At 40.1% G+C, this 16757-nt stretch overlaps 1 protein-coding gene across 2 annotated transcripts in view; it reads left to right on the top strand.

Annotated features, from left to right (window-relative positions):
* LOC117524031 (SH3 and PX domain-containing protein 2A-like) overlaps positions 1 to 16757 on the top strand; it is a 142217-nt gene that overhangs the window by 112455 nt on the left and 13005 nt on the right. Inside the window, exons 8-9 of one of the 2 annotated variants that reach the window (XM_034185757.1) lie at positions 8555 to 8668; positions 12283 to 12366. In XM_034185757.1, coding sequence (XP_034041648.1) covers positions 8555 to 8668; positions 12283 to 12366 — 198 coding nt within the window. The remainder of the gene's footprint in view (positions 1 to 8554; positions 8669 to 12282; positions 12367 to 16757) is intronic. The other variant, XM_034185758.1, reaches the window with a different exon arrangement.

Raw genomic sequence — 16757 nt, 5'->3', positions numbered from 1 at the left:
TGTTCTTCAAGCAATAATGCGGAGATATCTACTACCCCCCCCCCCCCAAAAAAAACAAAAAACAAACAAACAAATAAAAACAAGCATTTGTACAGTGCTAATATCTACATTATCTGATGTATTTAATGGTTTCTTCCTTGGACTATACCTCGCCAGTTCACCAAATTGCTAAAAGTTACAGAGATATGTGTGAAATGTTGACTGAGGTATGTCCTTTTGGAGCCCTCTCTAGTATGTTTTTAAGTTGACTTGACACAGGATGTTTTACTTTTCCAAGCTGATTATGCTCTCTAGTGTTCAGTCTAATTTTCACATATGGCACCATTGATTGATTGATGATTCGTAATCATATTTTGAATGTTTTCAGTGAGTTAACAGAATATTAGTACCCAAATGACTAGTCAACATTTTGTTGACCAAGCTTGTCATGTACCTCACATCTGCAAAGACAAGCCCAAGGTTTGTTTCTATTGGTTGAGAGGTTTGTCAGAAACATTTTGTGTGTGTGACTTGACGCTATGTCTGATTTATGTACGTGGCATTTTGTTTCAGCCACAGCACTCAGCATATTACACGGTTTGTTATGTCCTTGAGCTTTAGCCAGTGTGGTGCTCAGTGTGAAACATCAACAGACATCTGGACCCACCCTAACTTTATGGAAACAAATACATTCACTGAACAGCTGATGGTTTTAAATTAGCCTGTTTTTATGTCATTTTGCCTGAGTTACTGCCTCAGCAGGAAGTTGCTTATGCAGATCAGTATTGGTCCAATGCTCAATGTCCTGATCAAACATCTGTATTTTATAATTGCTTGGATTTCTTTGTGTGTGTGTTTCTTTTAAACTATAATTGCCTGAGATAGCAACCTGATGTTGCCCTTGAAATTTGGAATCAAGGTCCTATCTCCGGCAATTATAGTGAGGAGAGCACCCCCCCCCCCCCCCCAACAGCAATCCAAACAATATTAAAATTCTGATGTTTGATGAGGAACAAAACTGATCAAGCAACATTTCAGGACTCACTAAATAAAGTACAAGTAAAACCAGGGAACTGTAACAACTATGTAATATCAGCTACATTATAATGCCTACATAGATACCTTAAAAGCCAAGTGCCCTCTATGTACGTGTGTGCATGTGTAATTTCGATCACGGAGAAACTGGGGAGAGCTGACATTTGCTGTTTGGTATGCTTATGTATTTTGCGTCAAGGATGATATGATATGATGATATGATATGATAATATGAAGGATATGCAGTTTAGTGCATATTGAGCTCAACTGCATAGTCTAAGCATCAATCTGGTAATCTGGTACTGTTGCAAAATGTGTAGAAAGTGAAGCTGTACATTTTGATTGGTTATTACATAATGCACTATATTATTACATTTTCATTAAAAAACTTGCATTTTGTAATAACCACTACAATATGTAATTAATTATTATAAAATGAGAAGAGATGTGCAGTTTCCCCTTAGATTAATAAAGTATTCTGATTCTGATTTCATACTGCATTCAGGCTGTTTTTTACAAAATGTGGCAGGTTATTGCAAAACATGAATGATATTACATAATGAAGGGAAAATGTACTACTTTTTTCAGTTATGCCACAATAAGGTGGTATCACATAATGTGTCCTCACAGAGATGTCTTCTGGCGTATCTATCAGGTTGAAATTGGTTTTGGCAGAGATGTGATCCTTTCCTCTGGTGGGTTTTTGCTGAGAGTCGCTGTAAGCGGCAACATTCCAACAGATAGTGAACTGAAAAAAGTCTGACGCAGATGAAAAGGACCATCTTTTCTCCTCCAACTGAAATGTGAAAATAGAAACCTTTACTGCAATCTACACAGTCTAGTATTTAACTGTTTCACTGAAGTTATGTTTCTGTGGATCAATAACAACATTGAAACTATTGTTTACATTTTGCAGCAACTCCCATATCTCTTTCATGTGATTAAAATTTGGGCCAAAGCCCAAAGCAGATCACTCCTGGATCTGCTGTGGTGACTTTGTATAACTGGCGGGCAGTCTTCTTCTTTGTGTTTCGGCTGTTCCCGTTAGGGGTCGCCACAGCAGATCAATTGTTTTCATCTCACCCTGTCCTCTGTATCTTCCTCTGTCACACCAACCACCTGGATGTCCTCCCTCAGCACATCCATAAACCTCCTCTTTGGCCTCCCTCTTCTCCTCCTGCCTGGTGGCTCCATCCTCAGCATCCTTCTCCCTATATACCCTGGGTCCCTCCTCTGCACATGTCCAAACCATCTCAATCTCGCCTCTCTGACTTTGTCTCCAAACCGTCCCACCTGAGCTGTCCCTCTGATATGTTCATTCCTAATCTTGTCCATTCTTGTCACTCCCAAAGAGAATCTCAACATCATCAGCTCTGCCACCTCCAGCTCTGCCTCCTGTCTTTTTGTTAGTGCCACTGTCTCTAAACCGTACAACATAGCTGGTCTCACTACTGTCTTGTAAACTTTCCCCTTCACTCTTGCTGATATTCTTCGGTTACAAATCACTCCTGCCACCTTTCTCCACCCACTCCACCCTGCCTGCACTCTCTTCTTCACCTCTTTACCACACTCTCCATTACTTTGAACAGTTGACCCCAAATATTTAAACTCATCTACTTTCACCGCTTCTACTCCTTGTAATTGAACTATTCCACTGGGCTCCCTCCCATTCACACACATGTACTCAGCCTTGCTTCTGCTGACTTTAATTCCTCTGCTCTTTAGAGCATATCTCCACCTCTCTAGACTAGACTCAACTTGCTCTCTACTCTCACTACAGATCACAATGTCATCTGCAAACATCATAGTTCACGGGGAGTTAGTTCACTGTCTGATCTCATCCGTCAACCTGTCCATCACCACTGCAAACAAGAAAGGACTCAGAGCTGATCCTTGGTGTAATCCCACCTCCACCTTGAATGAGTCTGTCATTCCGACTGCGCATCTCACTGCTGTCACACTATTCTTGTACATGTCCTGTACTACCCTAACATACTTCTCTGCCACTCCAGACTTCCTCATACAATACCACAGCTCTTCTCTTGGCACCCTATCATAAGCTTTTTCTAAGTCCACAAACACACAATGTAACTCTTTCTGGCCTTCTCTGTACCTCTCCAACAGTATTCTCAGAGCAAACATTGCATCTGTAGTGCTCTTTCTCGGCATGAAACCATATTGCTGCTCACAGATCTTCACCTGTTTTCTAAACCTAGCTTCTACTACTCTTTCCCATAACTTCATGCTGTGGCTGATCAACTTTATGCCTCTGTAGTTACTGCAGCTCTGCACATCACCCTTGTTCTTGAAAATACACTTCGCACACTTTGTCTCCACTCCTCAGGCATCCTCTCACTTTCCAAGATTTTATTAAACAATCTGGTTAGAAACTCGACTGCCATCTCTCCTAGACAATTCCATGCCTCCACTGGAATGTCATCTGGACAAAACGTTTTCGCCAACCTCTTTCTCCTTATGCTTTCCTGGACCTCTTCATTCCACCACCAAGTCTCCTTGTCTTCCTTCCACTGTCCAGATGTCATACCCAGTACTGTCCTAGCTGTCTCCCTCACCAAATCTGCAGTACTTTTCCAGTTGTCCAAAATTGCTTCCCCTCCAACAAGTGCTTCTCTCACCTGCTCGCTAAATTTCACACAAGTCTTCCTCCTTCAGCTTCCACCATCTGATCCTTTGTTGAGCTCTCACTCTCTTCTTCTTCTTTACCTCAAAGTCATCCTACAAACAACCATCCTATGCTGTCTAACAACACTCTCTACTGCCACCACCTTACAGTCTCTGATTTCTTTTAGCTTGCATCTCCTATAAAGAATGTAGTCCACCTGTGTGCACCTTCCTCCACTCTTATATGTTACCCTGTGCTCCTCCCTTTTCTTAAAGTAGGTATTCACCACAGCCATTTCCATCCTTTTTGCAAAATCAGCGACCATCTGTCCTTCCCCATTCCTATCCTTGATACCATATCTACCCATTACTTCCTCATCACCTCTGTTCCCTTCACCAACATGCCCATTGAAGTCTGCTCCTATCACCACTCTTTCATGCGTGGGCACACTCTCCACCACCTCATCTAACACACTCCAGAAATCGTCTTTCTCCTTCATCTCACAACCTACCTGTGGGGCATATGCACTGATGATATTCATCATCACCCCTTCAATTTCCAACTTCACACTCATCACCCTGTCAGACACTCGCTTAACCTCCAACACACTTTTAACATACTCTTTCTTTAAAATGACCCCAACACCATTTCTCTTCCTGTCCTCACCATGGTACAACAACTTGTACCCACCGCTGATGCTCCTGCTCTTACTTCCCTTCCACTTGGTCTCTTGCACACACAATATGTCTACCTTTCTCCTCTCCATCATATCAGCCAGCTCTCTGCCTTTATCAGTCATACTACCAACATTCAAAGTCCCCACTCTCATTTCCACCCTTCTAGTTTTCTTCTTCTCCCGCTGTTTGTGGAAACGATCCTCCTCTTCTTCGTCATCTTCTGCTGTGGTGACTTTGTATAACTGGGGGGCAGTAGAAAGCAAAAAAAAAAAAAAAAAGTAAAAAAAATGGCACAAGTTCAACATTCATAAAGGCTGAATGAGAACAACCCCACCTATAGCAGAACAAACTCTGTATGAACTGTTATTTGTTGTTAACCATATTGATTTTTGGATTTTTCTCACTATAAATGTGCACAAAGTTTCATTTTTGCCCTTCTGAATTGCAAAATGTATTTGAATATTATTTTGAGTTTCACGCTCATGCAGCTGTACTGCATGCAGTGGTGTTGTTTTTGTCCATCTGGTCCATCTGTTCACAAAATAGTGAAGAGGTTTGATGCCATTTGGATCAAAACTGGTTAAATGTCAAAAATCAAACTCAAAATTTTGGCCCATTGCTTGATATCTATACAATGACTATTTTTACGAATGGGTTATAGTTACATCTATGGTTACTATTAAACACCTAATATTAAGCTATATATCACCTTTCTATTGGTCATATGATTTTTGACCTTGGGTGACCCTGAAAGGTCAAACTCATGGTGGTAACCGTTTAGCTCAGTCTGGGTATCACTGAACATTATAGAATTAATTTGCATGAATTTACTTTAAATTGTATATTTATGAGAAATTCTGTTTCCAGATGATTCAACAACATTGTTCACACCCAGTAAAAAAAAAAAAAAAAATCTGTGTAGCTGCCAGTGTCTAATGCAGGAGGACTCCAGATGCAACACAGCAGCAAGTGATGACGAAATTGTAAAATCTGTATAAACAGAAAAAAGTATGACATACTGGACGAAATGCATGAAGACAAAAGTAGTCTGGAAAATCACCAACTCTAAAAAAAAAAAAAAAACAGCCACAAGGGGAATAAACTTTAACATGGATCGAGCAAAAACAATCAAATGAAATAAAATTACAGCACAATTTAAACTGTCTGTGATTACAGACACGGTGCAGGTGTGACTGTTTGAAAACATATGGTAACCAGGTAACAGGGAAAGAGCCACACGATGACTTCATGGAGCATCAGAAATTAAATACACAGGAACCAGAACATATAACAACTGCCACATGCTACAGAGGAAATTGCATATTTCATGATTGCATTAGAAAATATACTGTGTGAACTATATAATGATTTTAGATCGTGATTCGTTCAGTATGTAAAAGAATAATTAATAGGCTTTCTTTTTGTGCCAGCAATTCTGTGCTAGTAATTTTTACAATATGCACAGTGTACATTTGTGAATTTGAAAACATTAGCAAATGTATCAAGTTATACTTAATAATATAATATAATATAATATATGCATTCACAAAATAAAGTGTGGTACTGGAAAATTTGCCAAGTATTTATTTTTTTTCTCAGTGTTGTTTATAATACACACTTTTTCTTACTGTTAGTGATGTGCAGCAGAAACCACTTCAGTCACACAGTTCTTTAAGAAAAATCTGCACTGGTGGTTTGCACCAGCTGTGAAAGTGTGATGGAGCACTTTATAGGTTGTGCAGCTGTTTGCCATCTTGTACTTGTGTCACCACAACAAATAGGGAATGTGCGGTAAACCCCATTATAGGACATATTTTTGTGCTGACTTTGTCACTTCATTCGCCTGCTGGGTGAAATCCTCACTGAGACTTTTGTTGGAGGCTGAGTGAGGTAGGTGTCTTTCAAGCACTGGGGGGTGGTGATAATGTATGAAGCAAAGCATTGCAATAAAAATCTGAAATGTATCAACAAGTGAATACCATGTTTTGACATTGAATTGCTACTGCAGCCATTCAGAAACTTAAGAACACTGTGGCCCTCTTAAGAACACTCTGGCCCACCCAAACCTAAACCTTTAACCATGAATTTGATTGACATATGAGAGTAAGATGAAAATTTTGAGTGATATTATGAGACTAAGATGAAGTATTTCCATAAGTCTGTACTATATTAAACTATGTCAATTATCAAGCTCGGTTTCACGAAATGGCTGGACACAAGTGCTAGGCTCAGACACAGAGTGTTGTTCAAAAGGTTTATTGGTGAAAAAAGCAGGGTACGGTACACAAAAAGGCAGTCCAGAATCAGCAACAGTAATATGTTCATCAGGCAGAGGCGTAGCCCAAAAAAACAGGCAGGTGGTCATGAAAACAACTAGAGGCAAGCAGGACAAGAAAAACCACTAGGAGCAAGGCTGGAAGTGAAGACATAGAGCACAGCGATCCAGCGGGAAACAGGTGCACAAGGTGAAGTTTAAATACAGGAAGGTGATGCGCCAAAAATGGGGAACAGGTGTGAAGGAAAGATCCAGAGCATGGGAGTAGAAAGACAGAGGGACAGGCCCACCACTGAGCACCAAGTGACAGACAAGAGAAGTAGAGACAGAAAACCCCAAGCAAAAAGACAGACAAGAAAATAATCCCACAGAATATGATCAGAACCAAACAAAGTAAAGCACAAAAATAACAAACCGCAACCCCCAAACCCTGACAGTCAATAAATATGATAAATTCAATAACACATACTTTAAATCCCATGGCTTTGTTTTAGAAATTTTGGTTACATTTTAAAAATAATCAAATATTTTTGGGGAATTCAGTGCTTTTATACTAAATTGAAATTCAGTGATGTTTATTTAATTGTAATGACCTCTCATGGCACACCTGCAGTTGGAATTGCAGTGCAACTGGATACTGAAGTATACATGTCTTAAAATGTAAGAGCTTAAATATCTTGGAAACAGTAGCCAATCAGCTGTTTTAATTGCCATATTTGAATTCAGCCCAGGAAAATCCCCAATAAATAGCACATTTCTATAAAGCAGCCAACTTCAACAAAAAATGAAGGTGTTGTATACACTTTTTGTCAGGCTGACTGGTACAGCATGGCTGGACACAAATGCAGGATTCAGATGTAGATAAAACAGAGTTTAATAAAAGTTCAGGCAGGTTTCGGTACACAGGTAGGCAGGCCAAGATAAGTAACAGGATCCAAAGCATTAGGCACAGACAAAGTAAAAAAAAATAGGCAGACAGGTCAAAAAACACAGGTAGGCTAAACAAGGACAAAAATGTTCAGAAAAAAAGTGCTCAGAAGTGACTCAAGGCTCAACAATCTCACAACTAGGTAGGGTGAAAAGTGTGGCTTAAATAGAGAGAGTGATTAGCAAGAAATGCAGGACAGGTGTGTGTGGAAAGATCTGGAAAGGGGTGTGGCAAGCAGGAGAGAGGACCAAAGGGAAACACCTATCACCAAGCAGAAGACAGCTGACAAGAAAAGTCCCTCCGCCAAAACCCCAAGCAAATGTAACTGTGACAGAAAATTGGCAGAGACAAAATAAAGAAAAAACAAAACACAATGCCCACAGACCCCAATCATGACACTTTTACAGTGATGAGTTAATAGATGATAGCATTAACTGTGTTTGAGTTATGGTTTGAGTTATCATTCACTCACAACATCACACTCACTATAGGCCTGGACACATGCATGAGGAAAATTAGGAGAAAGTGTGATTAAAGTTACTTGTCAGTTTCAATTTCTTGCATTTCCAAAGCCTCAGTCTTTTGGCCATCAAGTCCACCACTGCTTTTCTGAAAAGGTCCACAATGCACTGACTGTTGCACCAGCTTAACCCCTTAATGCCTATCGTCGCATATATGCTACAACATTTGACTCAAATATGCAACATACCAAATTGACCAGTATGCCTGTTGTCGCACATTTGCAACATACCATCATTATTATAACATTATAACATAAAGTCATTACCAAAATACCAAAATTACTATTTATTTTTTGTGCAAAAATGAAATTAATAATCTCAACATTATTTACCATCTACTTAAAGGCAAAAACACACACAAAACATTTTTTATATACAGCTATATAAATTCAGGCGTTAAGGGGTTAAAAGTGTCTGCCCTAACAATGCATTGTATGACTGCACTCGACACACAACTGATTATTTCAGTGTTTTTGCATTGCCACAATCCTGGTAATGTTCTCCTTGTGTCTCCAGGTTGGTGGTTCGTCAGCACCGCTGAGGAGCAGGGTTGGGTCCCTGCCACCTATCTTAACGCCCACAGTGGCACACGGGATGACTTGGAGCTGGGTGCCTCTAAAACTGGAGAAGGTAAGACACCATCTCCTGCCTGTGTCCACCCACATACACACAATGTGTCACTCTGTTGCAGACCCACACACAGACGCCACATCTGCTCTTTGCCTTTGATCCTCGACAAAATGAAGAAAAGTCACCCAAAGACGAGTTTCACCACTGCCTGCCTACGCTAATGGTTGACGCATGGCTGCACTGAACGAATCACTCTGTCTACCTGCCATCATAAGCAAGCTGGAACAGAGTGCAGATTCAGACTTGAGTAAACAGCAGTGAGGGGGAGCCAGGGGAGACCAGACCACAGCCATGCCCAGAGGTGCAGTGAAGTGATGCACTGTGCAGAGCAGATCCGTCCAACTGATCCCATCTCATGAAAGAAACATAGTCCCATCAGCAGTTGCATATTTCACGAGTTTAATTTAGTAGAAATCAGAGCACCACTCACACCACTACTGACAGAACACCAAAGCAATTTTGGAACATTTCAGAAACCTGATATACAGTGCAACATAAAACAGCAACAACAGCAATAACAAAACCCCCAAACACTATTAACAAACAAACAGTCAGGAAAGTAGCTGCTATGGTGCTATTCTCCTTCAGTTTTCTGAATGTTCGGCTATCATGCTCCAAATTTCACCAAGTTGTGGTTTCTGTGTTGTTTGACAATGGTCAACGAACGGTCCCCCCTAAAAATCGGTCCACCCTGCCTTCACTGCACATGCGTCATTAGTTGCGCTTCACAGATTATCACCTCGTTTCTGCTTAAAATTGCACTCCAGGCATCATCTGTCTCAGCGACATTTGATGCTTGGAGTGCAGTTTTTGTACTGAAGCTCTTGTATAACAGTCATTTCCTCAAAAATTCAGTATTATTTCATAATAAAAGATGGGGGAAGCATGCGCAGTGAAGGCAGGGGGAGCTGATTTTTGGGGGAACCGTTCGGTCGACGACACTAGATCATTCGGATAATGGTGATCGTGGCAAGAATTTGAAGTTGGTCGTCAGTGTTTGTGAGGTTATGGTGGAACTACTGAAAATCTTGTACATTTGTGGCTACAGCCCAATCAAACTCTACTCTACAACCACCTATGGGGTTTTCAGCTTAATAGTTATTGTCCTATGAATTAAGCCATGAAGTGAAATGTGCCATGTATGTTTGTCATTGTGAACTGCAGATGAGTTACAGCCCAGCAGATCAATGGTTGATGTTAAATTTATGGACTTCCTGGCATGAGACTGATATCTAGAATGCTGATTTTAGTTTTTATTTAATTATCACATTCACATGTAAACACATCCAGGAATACTGCAGTTTATATTTTAAAATTGTTTTTGAGGAAACTTAAAGTGGAGGCAAGGACATCATTAATTTGTATATGACACTTCCAAACAAGCGTTGGGATTTTCCACCACTCTGACCAAAGTATTTTTTTTAATTGTATAATTTATGTGCTGTGTAACAACAGCAACCAGGATCCCATTTGGTTTTGAATATATGGTATAACTCAGGAATGGAGGGATTGACAGAATTAATCAGAATTAACAGTTTACATCATGTTGAAGTGCAGTTTTCACCTCATTTGGAGTGACTGATTAACACTGGATTTCAACATGAATACTGCAAAAGTGTGACCACATGCAGATACATATGCATGCACATACTGCAGGCATTCCTAAATACAAATGAAAAGCACTCCTTTCTATGCCGTCATGATAACAGGAGTTTCCTCCCAGGGGTTTTTTGGAAAGAATCAGTCAGTGTAATTGGTGCTTATGTGTCTAGTCAGTTTGGGATTTAACATTTTTCTGAAACTCATAAATCATCTGATTGTAGTGTAATCAGCCATTATTTATCCGTGAGCCATACAGAGTGATCCCCCTGTCCCCCAACAGTGGATTCATTGTAAACATTAAATAATTGTGTGAAATACAGATTTATTGAAATGGCGACTAGTTTTTAAAGTAATCATTGTGTAAACCTTGATGCAAAGTTGCAATGAAATCAAACCAGTTGATGGGTTGATGTGAAAAAAGATAACCCTCGCCACCTTGCCCTCTCCTTTAGGCAGCCTGGTGCAGGTTCAACACATGCCGGGGTCATAACACAGAAAAAAATCACTCAGAAATATCACGAGTTCCGGATGAAATAAGATGTGATGACTTGAGCCTTACAGTTCAGTACTGAGTGAGAAGGTGTTCTCTTTTTAATTTAAACTACTATTTAAACATTGGACATCTTGTTTTTATTTAGGTTGTGTGATCCTTTGCACCCCCCCAGTCTGTTAGTTAGTCCTGTGTTTTCAGCTGTCTGTGCCACCTCAGTGTTAGTCAGTGCCCCTTCCATGATCATACCATTAATACATTTTTTGGGGAGATCCAGGTAATGATCCTGATCTGAGTTGATTAAGCATTTTGTGAGGGGTTCATGAATTTTCCGTATTGCAAGAACAAATATGTGACAACAGCGATTAGTGATTGCAAACTTACTTTACAAGTCAGTTACAACAAAATACAGGTTTGTTGTATATTGGGTGAAAATTGGAGTGTGGTAATACTGAATGCAAGTGGATTTTTTTATGGGAACAAAAAACAAACAAACAAATAACAAAAAAAAATGCAAGTTTTAATTGCAGTTCAACAAACAAATCATTCAGCTGTCAAACACGTTTTCAGCCCTACAACGCTTAATACTGCACATATCTTGTTCCAGTTTTCAACACATTTGCTCCAGAAAATATTCTTATTGATCATCTTTTTAAAAAATTTTAAATCAGCCAAAATATCATGGATATGGGGTATTGTGAGAACCCTGACAAATTGAAAACCCTTCTCTTGTCATACGTCTTAACATACGCCTTGAAGCATAACAGTCACTGTGACCAACAGGACCAACAGGCCTAAACCACCTCAAATGGATGGTCTAAATTTTAGACTAGAGTTAGACGGGTCTAACAGCACATCACAGTCTTAGTCTAATTAAAGCCAAGGTTGCTAAAAATATGGCCTGAAAAGTACCAATAGAGTTAAAAAGGTGATCCAAAGTTTCCGTCCGTTATTAATTTGTAATCAAATGGTATAAGTGAATCTGTGATAATATCATAAAGACCTCATATAAGATGGAAAAAAGCATTTATCACATACACATTCATGGTATGTATCGCTTCTTCGATGCTTTTCATGCCTTCTCCGATCCTGTCTAAAGAGATTAACAGTTAATTTATCGTAAGAATCCTCCTTTTGCAGGAAACATTCTGATATCTGATGATTTACTGAGCAAAAAGCTTCAGGTTATTTAAGTGCATGGCATTCCTGGAGCACCAATGTGTGTCCCAGATGCTGTCATGTGACAGGACGGGGAAAAACCTAACAACAACCTAATTACAAACCACAGAGAAGCTGTTTTGGGTTCACATTTTACTCACCCATCATCATCCATCCCTGCTAACCTTCCACCATGTTGTGCCTTGTGGTCCAGTTTTTACGTCATTGGTGTAGTTAATAATGGGGCTCTCATCATGTCACGTGTGAGTGTGTTTGTGTAACATTTGTGTTTGCTCTCTATGTTTCAAATGTTTGTTTGTGTGTTTGTTTATTGTCATCTGTTCACCATGTGTGTGTCTGTCAGTTATTAAGCGCCAAAAGGCTCATCTGAAGAGGGTAGACCGGCGATGGACGCTGGGAGGCGTCATCAGCAGGCAGCAGAGCCGAGGTGAACTGAGGCAGATGCTGCCTCTCCTCCCTAAATTTCTTATTGTTCACTGTTCTTTTCTCTCTCCACCTCAACATCTGTCCAGTCTTGCATGTTGTCTTATGTAAAATGTCTTGTTTATGAGCCACACTCCAACACAACTAATCACTTCCATGAATATGAAACAAGCAACTTGAAAGTACAGTGCTGTATAAAAAGGTTTTTACGTGTGAGTTTTTTTTATAACATCCCATAATTATTATTAGCCTTCGACTGCTCCCTTATTTTTCCACTCAGAGTCACCACAGCAGATCCAAGGTGGATCTGCAAAAAAAAAAACTTCAGGGATCTTTGCAGGGGCAGATCTACCTTCAGGTGGTGGGGGGTAGGGGCAGGTGGAAATGTCACTTTGTTGGGTGTGCCAAATACTCGCCCTGACGTTGAGGATCTTGGGGCATGCCCCCTTGGAAAATTTTAAGTCTATATCATTTTTCCTAAGGCAATCTGAGAAGCGAAATGCTGACTCTATATTAATCAGTTTTAATAGTAATCCCATTTGGCTGCTCCCTTGTTTCCACTCAGTGTTGCCACAGCAGATTCAAGGTGGAGCTGCATGTTGATTTTGCACAAGTTTTACAACGGATGCCCTTCCTGACACAACGGAGAAATGTGGCAGGTGTGGGGTTTGAACCAGGACCGCCTACAGTGAAACCAAGTGCACTAACCCCTTGGCCACCACCCCTGCATGCATCAAATTTTATTTTTGTTTTCAACACAGGTAATCTTTTAAATCTGAATACAGCAGTGTTCACCAGTCACCTTTTGTTTATTCAAGTTTCTTTTCCTATATTTTATCACCACTCCCCCCCACTTAAGTATGCCACTGCTTTATATTAAAATTTACCATCTGACCCCATACAGTTTATATTTCTTAATCAATGATGTAAATGAAGTCCAAAACATATTTAGGGACTTGGAAATGTTCATGTATCCATCTTTTGATCTTTCAAAAGCAAAGTGGCTGTAAAATTGATGATTTGGTTGTGTTATAATTAAAGTTGTCTATACTTTTGCTTTTGGCTTTTATATTTTTATTTAATTTATGTCATGTTATCAAGATTACTTTTCTCTGTGAGTGCAAAGGTTTTAACATCATGATATGTTGATGTCATAAAACATTTAAACATGTAAAAGCTTAAAGGGGAACAAACAAAATATCCTTGCATGTAATCAGTCTATTGTAATATAAACCAGGTGCCAGAACCAATCATTTCAGAATAGCAGAAAAAAAAAAGTTTCTTAAAGTAGTTGAGTAATCGCCTTTGGAATAGTTTGTCCAGCATTTTGTTGCTTTTTATTAGCAAATGAAATGCACATTTTCTAAGCTGTTGGTGCTCTGTTGCTGATAGCAACGGCGACAGATAAATAGTGAGTCCTTATCAATCGGTTATCGAAATAATCACAGGCTTTTTGTCTTCCACATGTGCTTTCCAAGTGCCGCGCTCTGTATTCACAGGAGATGCAGATGGACTGCTGACAGGCGAGCGAGGATAAGCTGTTGAGCTCAGCGCAAACTTTGTGTTTGGCAGTGGCGAAAGAGAGAATCATTTCCACCCGAGTTCTGAAATCCTGCTTTGTGTTTAAAGAAAAAAAAAGTGTGTGGGGGGGTATTTTGCTGACTCTGTAGAAATATTTTATAACTGATGCAGGCAATGCATGTTGTGGTTATCATAACATCTGATTCAGAGTTTTCCTTCATTGCTCTGCTGGATATTGTTTGAAGGTTGCTGGGGAAAACGTTTTACCAACCCAACTTTAAAAAAAAAAGGAAAATAAAGCAAACAGAAATATCCTGCACTTTTCTTTTTGCAACTAAAGGGACTTACTCTTCCACACCCAAGAAGCCACTACAGAATCTTGGAACTGGACAGAGAAAAGGAAAATGGAAAGATTTGTGACAAGAATGTGCGTAGGACAGCACGGAGAAAGGCGTCTCTTCCTTTGCTCGTCTCTCTTTTGAAGACACCTTCTGTGCTTGTGCTGACTGAAATTAGACACAAATTGCCATGATGACAGGAAATTATGCCCTCACTGTTGCCATTGGCTTTGTGGGAATGCACACATCAGCATGGATTCGCTGCTCTCTTATGTGTTTAGTTTGGAGTTGTTAACTGCCTCAAAACCAAAGATACCATTACAGTGTTTTTAGGCCTGTCTAGCACTTTGGACAAAATAAAAAAAAAAAAGCTTGCTGTACTATGGTGACTTCAGCTGTTCTAATTAAAGGGCTACATTTCATTTTTTTTTTTAGAGCTTGTAGGGCTCGATGTTTCAATACCCTGCAGAAAGTCAGCATTCTTCATCTTGGTTTGAAGTGATGAAAGTGGGGGTAGGTGCATCATTGCATTCACCAGGTGGGCACCCTCCTCCTTAGATATTTAGTTGATGAACCCATGACATCTCCAGAGGGCTCCTCAGTGGTACCTGGCATACCAGGGATACTCCCCTCCATTCCTTACTCCCTTGAGTTGATCTTACAGCCCAGATGCTTTCGCTTTTAATCCAAAGCCAATTGCTAATCATTTCTGCTGCATTTGACAAGACTGGTAGCAGATGGCACAACAATTTTCCTGCATCCAAGTTCTACAGAAAAGATCTTGGTCCACCAGCCATTCTGAACAGCTTCAGTTGCTAGTTTGGAGTACCTGGACATCGTCCTCTTGTAGGCTTCTTCCTCTCCATTTTTTTCACAGTAGTGTCAGTTCCACAATGTATGCCAGCTTGGCTATTGTGGACCACAGCACCAGCTATGTCCAGCTGGAGTTTTGTAGACACTATGTCCTGGGGGGGGGGTATCGTGAGCTTTCCCCAGACGTAGTGGCTATGTCCACCTCCATTCTCCATCCTTGACCAGCCTGCAGGAAGTTTGCATCCTTTTATATTGATAAGCTGTTGGATAAGTTACACAACACCTTTATTGATAAGTAAGTCCTATGTAAGCCTTCAGGCCCATTGGTGCCATAGCTTGAAGTGCGTCTATGACTCTCGCTGTACCAGACACTACTACCCATTTCATGTGTAAGGGTGCAAGTAAGTAGCATGAACAGGAATTGAATGCAGGTCAACATATTGGTGGGCCAACTCCTATCCCACTGAGCTACCTGCTGCGTGTTGATTGAGTGACAACATGGAAGTCTTTATACTAGTAGCACTCATAGTAAGTAAGTCCCTTCGGCTGCTCCCTTGTTTGCACAGCAAATCCAAGGTGGTTCTGCATGTTGAATTGGCACAGGTTTTACGCCAGATGCCCTTCCTATCGCAACTCCAGATTACATGGAGAAATGTGGCAGGGGTGGGATTTGAACCCTGAGCCTTCTGAACTGAAACCAAGCGTATTAACCACTTGGCCACCACCCCTGCTACTAATAGCACTCATAGTAATGATGCTAAAACTCCAGGGAGTCCTACAAGAAGATTATCCGAGATAAACCAGAATCTCTTCATATCTTTAGCATAACATAACATTTGCAAAATATTGCATTTGCGCACTGCGTTATGAAGTTCCATCAGTGTCATGCGATTACATAGAAAAAAGTGGTGAAAGCGCACCAAAGAGTTTTTTTTTTTTTGCTAAATACACACAGCAAATCTGCAATCAAATCTAGTACAATATTAAAATGCAGAACTGGTAATACCATCCCCCTACATTCACAATATATTTCTGAAATAATTATTTATTCCACTGCTCCTTATTTTTGCATTATGATATGATATGTAAAATCATGGTTTCACAATTTGCCATCCATTTTAAATGAGTAAAGAAGCACAGATACACTCATTAATAAACATTAAAAACGTAAATGAGCAAGTGTTTGTCTAAGAGGGTAGTTTTCATCTTTGGGGTTCGCCAGATTCTAAAAGTGACAACCTGAAAATAAAAAAATAATACAATAAAATATTTAGCATCTAAGTTATTTTTGCATCAGTAGACATGCATCAGTACATACATCATTTAGGTCACAGTAATATACAATGCATAAATTAAGAGCATTGGTGTTCAAATCAAATCAAATCAAATCAATTTTATTTATATAGCGCCAACTCACAACAAACAGTTGCCCCAAGGCGCTTTATATTGTAAGGCAAGGCCATACAATAATTACGGAAAAACCCCAACAGTCAAAACGACCCCCTGTGAGCAAGCACTTGGCAACAGTGGGAAGGAAAAACTCCCTTTTAACAGGAAGAAACCTCCAGCAGAACCAGGCTCAGGGAAGGGCAGTCTTCTGCTGGGACTGGTTGGGGCTGAGAGAGAGAACCAGGAAAAAGACATGCTGTGGAGGGGAGCAGAGATCAGTCACTAATGATTAAATGCAGAGTGGTGCATACAGAGCAAAAAGAGAAAGAAACAC

Source organism: Thalassophryne amazonica, chromosome 13, assembly GCF_902500255.1.
Source record: "Thalassophryne amazonica chromosome 13, fThaAma1.1, whole genome shotgun sequence".
Lineage (NCBI taxonomy): Eukaryota > Metazoa > Chordata > Actinopteri > Batrachoidiformes > Batrachoididae > Thalassophryne > Thalassophryne amazonica.
This window is presented reverse-complemented; position numbering and strand designations above follow the sequence as displayed.